Here is a 15807-nt window from a genome sequence, read left to right as displayed (position 1 = left end):
GGAAGAAAACTACACAGCCTGTCAGTCTAATAGCATGCTCTGGCAGAGGAGTGGGGAGAGCATTCCAGGCTGTGTGAGGGCAGCATGGGGAGCTCTGGGACTTGCAGAGAGCTCTGGCCAGGTCTGGCTCCCTCGGTGTGGGACACAGTCACAGCCCAGGTGAGCCCTGCACATGGCAGAGGAGGCTGAGAAGAGCAAGGTTGGTGCTACCCACAGTTACTTTCAGGGAAAGAGTAGTGGAGATGGAGCCATCTTAGAGGATGCAAATGGACAGAATGAACAATGACAGATGCTGTCCCATAGTGTCAGGGGGAACATTCTCACAGTGAGGGTGGTCAAAGACCAGAAGCCATGGGCACCTCAAACCAGCATTTGCAGACACACCTGGCAGGCCCCACACCAGACTTCCTAAGGAAAAGGCAAGCAGTATGAAAACCCTGGATACCAGCTTCTGGCACACCAGAAAACAGGTTTTAAAGCAGGTGCAGTGGACATCTTCCACATCCATTTCCTCCCCAAATGAGCTTGGGCTAGAAGAAGAGCAGCAGCAGAGATAAAATCTCATAACCCCAGCCAGGAGCTCAGGGAATTTGCTCAGGAACAGCAGCTCCCCCAAGGATTTGCTTACCCTGCAGCAGACAAAGAGAGACTTACATGCCCTCACCCCCTTGCCCTATGTCCTGGGCACCAGCGCTCAAGGTAGTAAGAAATTCAACAATACTAGTTTTCAAGTTAAGTATTTTTATTATCAAAATTATTACATCTCTTGTGAAAGTTCAAATGTTACAGCATGGTGTAAAAACTCCACTAGAGTAAGAAGCTACAGCCCCCACCTTTCCTAGAGCTTTCCAGGGTCCCTCCCTCCTGCCCCCCTGCTGCGCCCGAAGGTGCTGGAGCCTCTGGGCAGGGCCCCCCTGGCCCCCTCCCTCCACCTGGCAGGGCAGAGCCCGCCTGCCCCGTGCTGCTCAGAGCACGAAAGGGGAGGCTGCACCTCCAGGGCTAAGCCAAGTGAAGTTTACACCTATTTTATACAGTATACAGACACCCAACTGTGGGGTGACAAGTTCCATCCCAACACGCTCACAGCCAGACAGTGTGAGAAAAGTTACTCTTTGTTTCAATATTTTAAAAGTCTCCCCTAGGCTGAACAAACACCTGATTTCAATTGTGAATTAGAGAAATCTGTAACAGTCCTAAAAAAAGAGGAAGAAGACTGTGCATCTGCAAGGAGAGGGGAGACAGACTCACAGCATTATGTTATCCAAGAGAAAGGAGAAGTTCCACTGCAGCACCAGGGATGACACCTGTCATATATTAGCTAACCTACTATGGTTATAACTGAATATAAAATTAGATAAATAAAAACACGCCCGATATTACAGTAAACAAGTGAGAAAGAAGCTGGCAATCGTATGGAATTGAACACACAGCGCACTGTGTCTGGGCTGGCTCTCCTGCCACGCTCGGCTGGGAAAGACCCCACATGGCACTGCCTGGAGAGCCTCTGGCTCGGCACAGACGGGCTGCCCACCCAGCAGCGCCCCTTGCAGCGCCTCTGCTCCCCTGCCTGCAGCCCCGTGTGCCACAGCATCACTTGGCTGATCAGCCCCGGCCATCCCCTGTGTGCTGGCACCAGCAGCCAGAGAGCCCCGGCGCGCAGCACAGCCCCGGCCGTGCTCCTGTTCACAGATTCCTTAGGCGACCTTAAAAACACTCATTCACGACAGACCTGCAAAGAAGCAGCACACGACAGCGCACCCCGGATCCTCTGCAGCCACAGGCACACACTCTAAACCCTCCCGTGCATTTGCAGAGACTCTGCTGTCCTGGAAAAAGCTCTGACGGCAGCAGTGGTGACCCAGGCCCAAAGGCAGCCATGTGTGCTCGTCTGCTTGTGACTGGAATGATCGTAACGGATTAAAGCCCTCCCCAGAACGCACTGAGAACCTGACCTATAAAGAGATCGGAGTTAACTTCCCCCAACATTTCCTTTAAACTGCTTTTGAATTCAGAACTGTGTCCGTACTGCATGAGTGACTGTGGCCATGGGCACGGACCAGAGACAGAGGCTGCGCCACAGTCATTGCACTTGAACCATTTGCTTTTTTTTTTTCCTTTTTTTTTTTTCTTTTTTTCTTTTTTTTTTTTCATTTTGTTTTTGCAATGTACCCACATGTCAGGGAACTGCTTTGCTACAGTCTCTGCCTCAAGAGAAATCTGTGTTCTCCTACCAGGCCAGAGGCCAATACTGCTCACAAATCTCACCCGTGCATTTTCGACCTCAGCCTCTGACCCCTGGCACCCCAGCATCAGGTGCAAGCTCCCAATACCGGCCCAGGAGCCACTTCCAGAGGTGACTGGAAGGAGCTATGGGCAGTTTTGTCCTCCTGAAGTCCAGGCAGCCCTAGGAAAGTCCTGTTTGAGTCTTTACTCCAGAACCTTGAAGCTGCTGCAGTCTGTACTGATGGACACTGCCTCCCCCGCGGTGCGGATAGTGTTGTGCATTGGAAATGACAGCGCCCCGGGAGCCCTGGTAGAGAACAGACTGCCCAGAGTTCGGCAGGCTCATAGTCCGCAAGTCTGACTGTAGTGACCGAGCACTTTGGGGAGCGGAGGAAGAGCCCGACGCGCCTGTGCAGGGCTGGGAGCCCGACTCCGAGGAGAGAGAGTCCACAGCTGTCTGCTGTGCCGGGCTGGCAGCTGCAGGGCAGCTCTTCCTCAGGAGGCTGCTGCTGACGCTGCCAGAGTGCTGCTGGCTGCTGAAATACCCCGAATTCCCTGCAAACAGGGCAGAGGAGTCTGTGGAGACTGAGTGGGCAGGACTGGAATATGAGGTGGAGGAGAGGGATGTTTCTGAGGAACCATGGGACAGGCTGTGTCCTGTCCTCTGTGCTGCTGCTCGGTAGCTGTATCCAGGAGACGGCGCGAGGTGCCCTCGGTACGGGGAGGAGCTCTGCTGGAGCAGGGTCTGTGATTCTGCCTGGGGACTGTCAGACTGCAGCAGCTGAACAAGGCATGCGGAAAAAAAAAGAAAATGCATGTCAGGCTGAATTCCCTGTTTCCTACCTGCTTCTCATCCTAAGGTGCTTAGTACAGCACTGTGAATGATGGCAGCTAAACATTGTTTCCTTCCTTATAAAAGCTTTCTTTCAGAGTGGGCAGATGAGATGAAGGCATTTACCTGGTAGCTGTATCGAGAAGGACTGTAAACTGCTGGTCCTTTGTGGGCTTCTGGAGTGTCTCCTTCTGCTGCATCTGCAATGTACAGGCAAGATGTTAAACCTCACCCCACTGACCGAGGAAACAGCAGCTCCCTCTCAAATGACACCAGACAGTCCAGCCCTTGTGTCCTGCATTCAGCACCAGCTGACATCAGAGCAGCCTTCCCAGCCACCAGCATTTCAGAAACTGAGAAACCCAGCAAAAGACAAGTGGGAAACCTTAACATGTGTCAGGAGCTACACGTGTAAGACTGGCTGTTCCCCTCACACCAGTGTGCTCTGGTTTATCACAAAGCCCACCTGCCTTGGACCAGCCTGTCTGAATGACCACATTTGGAGATAATGCACATACACAGCCAGGGCTTCCCTGGCTCTTCCACAGGATATGAGAGGCAGAAGATGGTTTCTAAAGACTTGGCAATTTCTCACACAGTCTTGGTTACAGGAATCCACACTGGAAACAGTTAGAGCTCAGGAGACAAAACTGCCCTTGTTAGAGGGCTCTCAGCAGGATCCTGCAGTGGGTTTTCCTCAAAGGCAAATCCAGACACTTCCAAAGACAGACATCTTGTGCTGCCATTTTGGGGACTATGGTTTACAACCCAATTGAGCTGCTTCAGAGATACTCCTGGAACTCAGAAATGCATGTTTTTCTAACAAGCCAAGATGATGAAAATGCTTTGAGGTTTGAAGAGCACTGGCAGCATACAGCACATACTGATCCACCTCAGATATGTAAGAGACCAAGAGGAATAAAATGCTTTCTGACAAGAGTAAGTTTTTTCTTGCACTTCAAGAGTGGGTGAGCTTCTTGTCCTACCATATCACTGAACTTGAACTGGGGTAGGCAAGAATTACTTACTGCAGTGACACAGCCACTGTGCCACCTGTGTGCTTCAGCTGCTACCCCTGTGACCATGGCTGGTGATCCTGCTTTCTGCAGGAGGGGTGAAGCTGCTGGGACTAGATGATTTCACATCAGAGTTCTCCTGCAGACTAATGAGACAGAACTGGTTATCTGCAGCATCTCAGGGATTCTCAGCAGCCACATTTGAAATGCCTTGGTGAAACAGTGTTGGTATTAGTATCAAATTTATATGACAGATGTGTCTCAGTCATGGAACAGGACACGCTGCCTCAGTCTGCTCTGTACTTCTGCCAGACACGTCTGGCTTTGGCCCAGCTGCACTGGCACAAACATCAGTGCCACTAGTGTCTGTGGCTCTGCTGCCATTGTCCTTTCTCTGCTACACCACAGTGCTGGCTTAGCTAACATGGATCTGGGATGTAGCTCTTGTCTGTTCTTGAGGCTCAGAAACTCCCTGAGGGCACAGCCTGCAGAGAGACTGGGGCGTGAAGCTTCCAGCATGTGTCCTGTGCCACTTTCCATTGCTGAAATGCCATCGATGCAGCAAGGGGCTGTTTGGTGACATTCCAAGTACTGCAGAATGGCAAAATTCAGATGTTTAGGGTATCTTTTGTTGAAAAGTCATGCACAGAAGAGCTGTTCAATCCACAGATTGGTGTGATTAACAGAAGTTGAGTATGAGAATCACAAGAAATCTAAAGATTTCTGCAAGAAACTGTTTCTTAAAAGGTTGGGCACACCAGTAGGGCTGCACAATTTACTGGCACTGCCTGTTCCCAGAAAGAAACCTTGACAAGTTAAAGACTACTGAAAGACTAAATTACAAAGGGTAAATAAACTATGACCTTCCTGAATTTGCTTTATGTAAACTTAAAAGCTAGAGCCAACAGCTTCCTCCCCCATTCTCAATACCTGCACAAGGGAAGGACATGAGTAACTGCTTTTCTTGGCTGTACTGGCCTGTGCCAACCTAAAGCATATATGAAGTGACAGGTTTTGCTGAGAGCAGCTGCAGTTCTCAGAAGCGTGCAATGCACACAAATTTCATTTCATTGCTACATGCCTCATCAGCAAACCCTCCAACTTTGGGATTTTTTACTTCCTGTTAATATTATCTGTTATAGCATCAAGTGAAAATGTGCATCTTCATAACTCCTCCAGGTGCTACCAGGAACAGCAGGGACTCAGCCACCCATTTGTTTCACTAAGAAGCAGAGCAGCAACTGGGGGAGGGGAGATGGCTCAAAGAATCTAAACAAGAATCTAAACAAGCTGCTGAAGAAATTGCCAGAGCAAGCAAAAGAAGAAAAAACGTACTTTGCTGTGCTAGGATGAAGGAGACAAGATGACTTTTGTCAGCTGCAGCATTATGTTTTCACAACTCAGAATGGGATGGAGTTTATGTAATAAGAAAGAATTTATCACTGCAGATGAAAGTTTTAACTCCATCCTAATTCTTGGGGGACACAGAAGAGACAGAGCTGTACAGGTTACACTGGGCAAAGACCTGTTCCAAGAGCTTGGATTTTGCTTATCCTTCTAAACAGCAATCAAGAGAGCCACTTCCACTGGTATGGGAAAGACAGGGGAAAGACTCCCAGTGGGGTCCCATGAAACTGTGGCATATTTGATAGGGAAGAGGACTTCCTCTCAAAACTAGATGAAGAAAAAGCACTGAAAAAATGCACTTAGTTATACAAAACCAGGAGAACTCCAAATGAGAACTGAATTTTTAAAGCTGGTCTCAAACACACCTTACTGCAGTTGGGGGAAAGTCTAATTTGGAATGAAGGAAATACACACTTGCCCTAAACTGCTCAGAAACAAGGTAATACTTGTGTCTCCATTCACCCAGCGACCACTAAATGATAGTTCTTTCAGAGCACAGGAGGTGCTAACCCATCTGTCCAAGAATAAAGAAGCTGTCCCTGTCAGAGTCAATGTGCAGGCATCTTGAATTCAATCCCTGGAAAAGACTGGGTCTTCCAGGTCTAGCAGAAGAGGGATACAGGCTCAAGCAATATCTGAATAACAGTAAAGTTTGGTTTGCAGAAGGCAGCTTTGATAACGTTAAAGATGAAGGTACAAGTAACCAACTTGACAGACAAATTGCCAAAGTTATCCAAGCACATCATTTCCCACCAAGCAAATACCCAAAGTCTCCCCATCCTACCTGCATCTCTCTCAAGAGCACTGTCCTGGGTGGGGGAGGACTCGTGTCTCTGGGACACCTTGGCGCCGCTCCGCAGAACCTTCTCCAGCATCCCCCGGCCCTCGCGCAGCCTCTCCACCGACGTTGGGACCATCCTGCAACACAAGCCAGCACAGCTGAGCACTGCTGTGCCATGGCTGAGAGCAACGTGACCAATGCACAGGGGATCAGAAACAACAGCTCTTTAGATAGAGGAGGAACAAATGTCTGAACTGCTTTTGCCATGCAAAAAACCTCCAGTGGGATTTCCCTATTATCATGATGCCAGTGCCCTCAGAACACCAAGTCTTTAATCAAAAACATGGTATAAGCATCCAGTCCAGTAAATCATCTAGTTACAGAAAAATTGGTTTGAGATTCAATACCTTTTTGAAAATCCTGGTATTGGCTTAAGATTAACTGCAGTTATTTTGCATAATTACATTCATTCAAACTAAGCAGAAGCAAACTCAATACCTTGATGATAATACAGTGCCTAGACAATATAGTTGGATACTGCAATATTCCTGGGCAGAGCTAGCTGGGCCATTTTGCCCACTAATGCCACTTTGTCCTGTTTATTTTGTAGTGTGAAAAGTCTCCACTCAAGATTAATACTAGATATTGTTCCATTTTATACCTGTCTTGTCTAAGGGTGAAAAAGAGGTGAAGTGGCTTTCCTAAAGCCAAACTGTTGAAGAAAAACAGAGCTACAGACAAACCCCAGGCTCATGGGTCAACATTCCATCTACCACACACAGGACCATCCAAATCTCTTTGGAAAATGTCTTTTAACCTATAGACAGCATCACCATGACCAGGGATTTACTCTGCACACTGATAAATTTGTGCCTTAAAAATGCCTGAATTTAAAATATTTAGACTCCATTAAATGCATTGCATATGATGCAGATTAACTGCGTATTGACTGATTTCTGTATTTAATTTTTGTTAAGATATATTGAAAACTGTGCTTTCCATTAGGATTTTTTTATTGTTTGCTTGGAGACTTGTTTTCTGCAAGGCTGGGTTCACTGGGCAGCAACACATCTGTTTACATTGTGATGACTTTATCCAGGCAACTGAAATAGACAAAACTTTTTTTTTTTTAAGAAAGCTATTCTCAATTATTGCAGAATTCAGCAAAAATCTGGAAAACTCTACACATTAAGGAATAGAATTTTAGTTCCCACCAATTTCTTCTGTTTCTAATGTTATTCTGAATGTCTGGAAATATATCTGATATATAAGCACACAGAGTGAAAGATGAAACTGGGTCACTTTACCTCAGTAACAGGTTCTAACAGATTTTTTAAAAGTAGAAGGTGAGTATACATCTGTCAGCCATGCCCATTAGAACACAGAAACCCAAGAATATTAAAGGCAGCAAATCTGCTTAAACCTACTTCAAAATGTATCAGCATGGTTTGGACTTTATATCCAGTGTGCCATAACAACAGGATCTTTATTCCCACACAATACTCACTCCTAAAACCACGTGGGAAACTGAAGCCAGAGCAGGACCTGCTGAGGGAGCAGCAGATGAAGCTCACAGAACACAAAAGATGGTACTAAAGCAAGGATGCCACACTGACATCTCACCCTGAACTAGTTTTAGTTCATTCAGCTGGTTGGCTTTTTTCCTACTCTTTTACAGGCAGAAGGAAGTAGAACAGGAGAATGACATGGGCTATTACCACTTTTATAGAATATCTGAAAATAAAATAATGATGATAAACCAATCATTATCAGACTGCCTCAGCTGTGACCAGTCCCATATCTGGCAGAAGGTCATCTGGTAGACAGAAAACAGTCAGAGAAGTAAAAGACCAATTGCTTCTATCAAACTCTGCTTGAAAAGTGATGGAAAAAGAAAGGAAAGAGATCTATTACTCCTTCACATTCTTTCAACACAAACTTCATACTTCTCACTGCCCTCAGCACTGCTTTCCATCTCTCCTCATGCCACCCCCCTGCCACTGCCCAAGCAGTGACCCAGCTATGTATGTGGAGATCAGCATCAGGAAATGGGGGTGTGTGTTTGTGTGTGCCTTTCTGCTGGTGGTGTGCACGACCAGAACCTGACTCCAAGGCAGCAGAGCCAGTGCCCTACACAGCTCCAGTCAGCAGAATCTCCCAGCCACTACTGGAACTATAATGCCACACTTGGCAATTCATGTTTTGGACCAGGTTCAAACATGTTTGAAGACCTTCCCCTTATCAAACCTTCTCATGGTAACCATGATAAAGGTGCTTTGTCTATGCCTTAGGCATGCCACTGACCGGTCTGGTAAATTAACAAAGCTGGAGTTGTTGTACAATCCCTGCTTCTCAAATCTGAAGGTACAGAGGCTGTGAGCTATCCTTCAGAGCAGGAGTAGACTTAGTTCCACTCATGTCCAAAAAGAGTGAAGGTTCAGCAAAAAAAGACCTTAGGATTAAACTTTCATTGCCTGGGCAAGACCTTCCAACCCCAGACTCAAAAGGGAACTGGTGGAAGAGCAACAACAGCTTAAGTTTGTACTTTTCAAGACAGATTTTTGATATCTAAGCCAAGAACTAAAAGACAGGCTGAGAAGAGTGCTGGTATCCTTCACAGTTGTTTAGCAATTATGAAAGAGAACAATACCAAGAGATCCAAATGAATCCATCTCACTGCACATATTTTTATGGAAATGCCCCCTGGGGAGTTTGGTCCTTCACTGTGGAGCAATCTCAGGCTTGCTTGGAATGGTAACACTCACCACCTACTGCTGATGCTCTCCTGGGATTTACTGAGCGATGACGAGGAACTGCAGCCCCTCGAGTCTGGCGGGCTGACGTCCTCCACGTGAGGCAGGGAGGGGTGGGAAGGGGAGAAGCCGCTCTGAGGGGAGGAGGGAGCTCGTGCTGCGGAGCCTGGCGGGCCGCTCCCGTCCCCCTCGGTGCCCGGGCGCGTGGGGGTCCCCGCGCCGCGCCCCGCATCGCCGCCCTCCTTGGCCTCCTGCTTCCGCTTGCGGTACTCGAGCAGCGACACCTGGGGAGGGAACACAGCCATGGGGCAGGGGAGGAACAGCCCCACGCAGCCTCCAAAACGCCTCCTGGCTCTGCAGGTAAAACCTGAAAAGGCCTAGTGGGATTATCGACTCTTGCTGCATCTGCAGGCACTCCAGAAAAGAGCTTAGTGGTGCAAATTCAGACTGCCATGATCACCAATCATTTACTTTTTATGACCAATAAATCAGCAGGAACATGCAGCTCATTTGCTTCTCTAACCATCTGGATTTTCACTTTACTTCAGGAGATGCGTATTCAAGCAACAATCTTCTATAACCTCCTCCCTCTCAAAACCCTCCATACTCTCTCTCTGGTTCATGACATGTAATTTTTTTTCAATATCTGTACATCCCCAAAACGAGTAATACGAGTCTTCTTCACTGAGCTGGTATCTTCTGTGCCCAATTCATCTCTACTAGTTCAGCCACTAGAAGCTTGGCGAAGCCTTGCACAGAATTGTAACTTGCTTAGAGCAGGTTCCTGCTATGGAGGCATTGCAAATTTCCAGCACTACCACCAAAACAAACTGCTTGTAGCCAAGGTAGAATATGTTTTGGGCAAAGCAGTCTCAGATTTGTCAAAGACAACAACCACAGATAAAGCAGCCTTGGAACACAAGGTCAGCAGAACCAAAAAGACACAAATATTTTCAGCTGAGCACTTACCTTTCAGTGAGCCTTCCCTCAGAATTATTATGAGGTAAGGAGCCATAAAGGACTCACAGAAGGCAGCTCTGCTGAAGAATTTATCAGCTATGACTCAATGTCTGTACAGAAGGCTTTATGATGCTAAAATATTGAACAGGGTATTTCCAAAAGTAACTCAACATATGAAGGTCTTAAGTAAAGTGTAATTTTAAAAGAAAAACCAAAGGAAAAAAAATCAAGGGACTCCAGAAAAGGAAAGGAAATAAGATATTCTATGCAGCTGGACCCTTATACAAGTGATCTGAGTTACCACACTTGCCATTAAAAAAAAATCCAAGCACAGGAAAAGGCAATGATATTTGTCCCATGAGTACCCAATTTTATCACAGCACTGCCTTGACTTAACATTTTACCTCAGTTTTCGTCCCATGAGGGTCAGTGGCTTGCTGTAAGAAACAAGTATGTATTTGCTTTTGTTAAACTATATTCATGTGTTTTCAGTTTCAAAGAGCTAAAATTCAAATAACCTTCATCTTACTTGTGTTGCAATGTTATGGAAATGTTCTAATATGTTCTAATAAACAGCCTATGTTTTCTTTTGAAACATTACACCCTCTTTCCTAGTAAGGACCCTTTTCATCCTGATAAATAACACCTCCCCCAGCTGTACAGCTGCACTGTGTTATTGCTCTGGGTCTTGTCTCAGTTTAACAACTGTTAATGAAAGCTGCCAGCATCCTGCTCATTCTTCTGTGATCCCAGAAGATGTATTTGCACTGTGGTGTCTTTTATTCCACTTCTCACACAAAAATCTTGCCTAAAGGGTAACTCTCTCTCTTGTAACGACTGTTTTCACCCAGGCACTGGATGCCTGGATAACTTGCCCAGACTCCCTTTGTTCTCCCTGTAAGTCTTTGCAGGAACCTGAGTGGGACCTGTAAACATCACGGCAATCTAAGAATTTCTTTTACAGGAGTACTTGCCTTCTTCCTTTGTGGTGGATTCTGTGGAGCAGCTCTGATGCCTTCAGAAGCCTTCTCACTGCAGGGGGACATGGATCCATGCACTGTCTCTTTGAGCAGCCCTGACTCGTGTCTGCTGAAATACCCTTCTGCAGGAGAGCTGCAGCACCCTGCTTCCGAATTCAGCGGCTTCCTCTCTGCCAAAGGAGGAGAGCCCCGCAGCGCCCCATCCACACGTGGCATAGCGTTCAGGGGGGAGAAGGCATACATTAAATTAAACTCTGTCCGAAAAGCCTGATCGGAGCTTCGTAGCAGCATCTGTGCTTCCCCACTTTTCCCTGGGAAGTTCATCTCTGAAGTAGAGTTTGTGGAGGATTGTGGAGCCACGTCTGAGGATGCAAAGCTGAGCAGCGACGGCCGTTCCTGGCAGGTGTTTGCACTGGAATCCAGGTACCCACCCTTCAAATCCAGGTCGGATCGGAGGCAGACCTGGAAAATCCGAGGATATAGGAGGGGGGTGGGTAGTCAGGAAAAGGATTAAGCAAGGGTAGGGAGAGAAATTTAAGTCAGAAAATCTTCTGTACAATGCTAGCTTCCTGTTTCCCTGTTCCTTTCTAATTACCCCTTTGGTTCTTTCCTGCACTGCTCTGCTCGTTTCACAGGGGAATGACTAAGACTAAACAATGATCAGTTCAGCTGTCCAACATGGGATGCTCTTTCCCCTTCAGCAGTCCTTCTGCAGCAAGAGGATAAAGCTCAACACTATCCCCAGGCAGTTAATGAATTAAACTCAGCATTTTGAATTGCCTCATACATCCCAAAGTTGATGTTAACACATAGCAGTAGCCAGGAGAGAATAGAACAGACCTGCTGTCCTTATGCTGTTTTATTAGCCAAGTTCTTGCCTGTCCCAAGTCAGCCACTACCAACTTCCTAACAATAAAATACCCAGGACTTCTTAGCCATTTGTTTTCACTTATTGTGAGCTTTGGAAATCTCTAACAATAGTACATTCATTTAATTTCTACTGCATTTTTACATTTCACAATTTCCAACAAAACCACAATGGCATAATCTTTGTGCTGTCAGAATTCGTGGAGCACTAGGCAATGATACAACAGTATATTAATTTATCTACTTAAAGTGCCAAAAACCCTCCAGGGCAGCAGAATAATCATCTCCTTCACCACATTAATATGTCAGGATCTCAGACAATGAGTATAACTGACAAGATTTCATCCTCTTTGCAGGACTACAGTGCAGAGGGAAAAAACAAAGCAGCACCAGGCACCAGCTCTGCTCTCCTGCTGTTGCTGAGAACATTTCCCCTGCTGTATTACAGCTCCAAGTAATCCACCACATTGGAGATGAGCACATATTTTTCTACTATGAAATAACTGAGCAAAGTAGTTAATCTCATCTTTTACAACAGGTCAGGGTAAGCAAAATACTACTTTTTAGCATCTCCTCAATATTTTCAGTCTGCAGGTGAGTTGGTGGTAAGTCAAGGCTGAAGAGAGCAGGTCAGGTGTACCACTGTGTGCCCACCAGTCAAAACGGGCAGTGAAGGCTCTCCCTTCCCCAGCAGCCATTTGGCCACTCAGTACATTTCACAGACCACTCATGGGCTGGGCTGAGCCTGAAATTGGTGATGCTAATTCCAGCATCCCTAAATCTCTTGCCTGCACCTCAGCAGCTGAGACATACTGAGTCTTTGCACTGTTTGTTTCCCACCAGGGCCAACAAGCGAATCAAATTCCAGTTTTCAATTTGTTTGTTTGTTGTGATAACCCTGCAAACTCTCCTCAGCCTTACTGCCAAGTGCCCACACACTCCTCCCTCCCCTCCCACCACACACACACAGAGCCCAGGTGCCATAACTACCTCAGGTGACATGGACTCAGGCCTATGCGCAGGGGAGCTCTCAGGGGAGGATACGTTCTAGAGGAGGGAAAAGCATCTAGTTATTCATCTACTTCCAAAGTCAAGAGGCAATTACAACGTACAAAAGCACACAGGTTAGCAATGGTGATTCTAAACAACTATCCCAACAACTGGCCCCAGCCTGGACAGCATCATTGTTGGTTAAGTAGTTTCTAAAGCTTCCTGGAAGCACAGACAGCACTGGGTTACTGGATCTCATGATGCAACTTAGTATCCAAAACAGAGCACATGAATATTACAAAAAACAGCAGCTAACTCTATATTTCTGATGCTGTCAGACAGACTTCACACCATGAAGTATAGAGAAAGACCCTTATGGTGTTTGGTCTGAGAACATGAGAAGAAAAGCTCGTTTAGGCCAGAAAGTAAACTAAGATCCCCCAAAGACTAAGATGACCTTTCACAGATACATACTATAAAACAAATGTGGGCCACCTTTCCAGCTCAAATCAAGAGAAGAGGTGTGAGCAGCCAGCTTTATGAAATGTTGTATCATCTGAGCACCTATCAGTAAAGGCAGTGTATGCATGTGGCACCACAGTTAAGGGCTCTTCCCAAGCACTTCCTTTTCCATGCTACTGAGCAGGCCTAAAACAGAATCAGAGAGGCAGCATTCCCAGAGCTATCAGAGAAATACAGCAGGAGTCAATGTTTTCTGCAAAGTAGAGAACCTGAGAAAACTGAGGAATCTCAGAAATTTCTTAACAAAAAGTTCTGACAAATTCCACAAAAAAAGCAGAGGCATATTATCATGCTTCTGGCCACTCTTATGAATATGGAGGGGCCAAGCATCCCCTAAATTGTTTCCACTCTAAAAAGACCACAAAACTGAGACTGAAAAACCTGTCTGTAAAACCTGACAAAGAGAGGTTCAGAAGCTTGTGAGACAAGTTTTATAGAGAGCAGCTAGTAAATCAGTCGAGAAGGAAGTTAAAAAATGTATTTCCCAGCAAGGCAAGATGGCAAGTCACAACTTCTGCTTGCTTGAGGAAGCTTGTGAAGTGATGGAAGAATTTTTCTGTTGCTCTCTCCCCACAGTGCCACAGGTTTATACTTGGGGAGATGCATTCGCTCATTCAAACTTTGGTCCAGTGAGTTTTTAGATTTTTTTTTTCAAGAGAGAAAAAGGTAAAAGGCAATTAAGTCATAGATACCCATCTAAATCAAAGCTAATTAACCCTAAAATGGAAAGGAGTGATTAGACTGTGGAGGTTCATGGCAGCACTGCCCTGACCTGCCACCTCAACCACTGCAAAGGTTTCCAGTAAAACTTTTTCTGCCTGAAACAGTCTTTCATCTCTTTCCTCAATGCTTCACAACCTTCCCTGCTAAACTTTACAGACCTGCCACTCAAACAGCTTACAAGAAAGGGCTCTCAACCAAAATAATCAAAGAACACTAAGCTGAAAATACCAGGAAGGAATATTTGCCCTTTTCACAGGCACAGAGTGGAGTGTCCTGACTGGATGAATACTGGTAAGTCTCCACAAGGTTCAGAGCAATGAAAACCACCTACACAGCCTGCTCATTAATTCTGCTACTTTTTGCAGAAGGAAACTATCAAGAAATCCAGGGTATTAAGGCAATTTCCTTTCACCCAGTCCACTTAAAGAAAACCAGAGAATATAGTGGAAGATGACATGAAGTTTTGCTACCATACTTGGGGTTACTGAAAGCTGTTTGGAGAAAGAGGAGCCATGGAAGTCTTACAGCCTCTGAGAAATGGAATACTTGCACTCTTTGAAAGCAGCAAGGATTGAAAACCCCATTGGCACAGAGATCTGAAGTGGGGGAGATGATTAAAGATCACTGAAAAACCTGAGAAATTTAGGAGCTATTCCGCAGAAAAAGAAAAAAGGCTAAGACTAATGTTACTGATAGCTACAAAGTGAGGGGAGGCTGAGCTGTAGCAGAGTTTGACATTGCACAGAGCAGGAGATCTGTCCAGAAGTGAAGCAGAAGAGAAAGGCAGCAGTGCTCTTGAGGCTAAGACTGTGATGTTGCTCAGGAATACATACTCAAAAAGGAACACATCACTAGTTCCACCTCTGCTACAAATATTGCTGTTCTTTTCTTTTGAGCACACCCAGTCCCGGGCAGATTTACCTCGAACTGTAGTGGAGTATTGCAGCGGCTGGCAGCCAGCGAGGGGATGGGTGAGAACAGGACGCCGTATCCGTTGCGGGTCTCCTCCTCGGCGGGCAGCGCGGAGCCGGGCGCGGCGAGCTGCGGGCTGGCTGCGCCGGGCGCCGCAGGCACGGCAGGCGGCGGCGTCACCGGCGACAGCGGCCGCAGCAGCTTCTTGACGTTCTGCTCCATCAAATAGCGAGACTTCCACTTCTTCAGGGGACTCAGCAAGTCTGAAACACAAACTGAGCTGAGCACACGGCTGAACCACTGACCATGAGCAAATCACGTGTTGTCTTCTTCCCCCTATTCCCAGCCCAAATGAAGCCTTCAATACAAAAGACTCCTAAAAATGAATCACCTCTGAATTACTTGTACATCAAGGTCTAGGTACTGGTAACAAAACAACACATCATCAGGAACATGGAGTGAACAAGGAAAGCAAGTATTTCAACTAGAAGCAAGCACAAGAGGGAGCTAGGGGAAAGGAAGACAGGAAAGGTTAAAAAGAGGAGAGAACAGAAGAGAGATCAGAGGACATGTCATTGTGATTCTTACAAATCAGAGGTAGCTCAGTTATCATTACCTGAACCTAACAGTTCTTTATAGGCTACACCAATACAGCCCAAGCACAATTCCACTTCCACAAAAGATTAAAGCCTTTCCCTCAGTTCTGCCTCTCTTCAAAATAATAATATTTTTTGATGCTTAGTTAAAAAAAACAAAACAAAAAACCCAAAAACAATTCACCACTAAATTCTACAGGCTAGGTCTTGCTTGAGACGTACATTTATTGGTTCTGGCATTCTGT

The 15807-nt window shown here is 46.1% G+C and overlaps 1 protein-coding gene across 1 annotated transcript in view; it reads right to left on the bottom strand.

The window, feature by feature from the left end:
* Positions 1-724: 724 nt before the first annotated feature.
* Positions 725-15807, bottom strand: part of SETD5 (SET domain containing 5) — a 65330-nt gene continuing 50247 nt past the window's right edge. Inside the window, exons 18-24 of the mRNA XM_079317059.1 lie at positions 14976-15229; positions 12810-12866; positions 10947-11414; positions 9025-9296; positions 6263-6396; positions 3182-3255; positions 725-3004 (exon numbers count right to left, since the gene is read on the bottom strand). Coding sequence (XP_079173185.1) covers positions 2405-3004; positions 3182-3255; positions 6263-6396; positions 9025-9296; positions 10947-11414; positions 12810-12866; positions 14976-15229 — 1859 coding nt within the window. The 3' untranslated portion in view covers positions 725-2404. The remainder of the gene's footprint in view (positions 3005-3181; positions 3256-6262; positions 6397-9024; positions 9297-10946; positions 11415-12809; positions 12867-14975; positions 15230-15807) is intronic.

This window comes from Erithacus rubecula (assembly GCF_903797595.1).
Source record: "Erithacus rubecula genome assembly, chromosome: 13".
In the NCBI taxonomy this organism is placed as follows: Eukaryota; Metazoa; Chordata; class Aves; order Passeriformes; family Muscicapidae; genus Erithacus; species Erithacus rubecula.
Note: the sequence above shows the minus strand (reverse complement) of the source record. Positions and strands in the feature narration are given on the sequence as shown.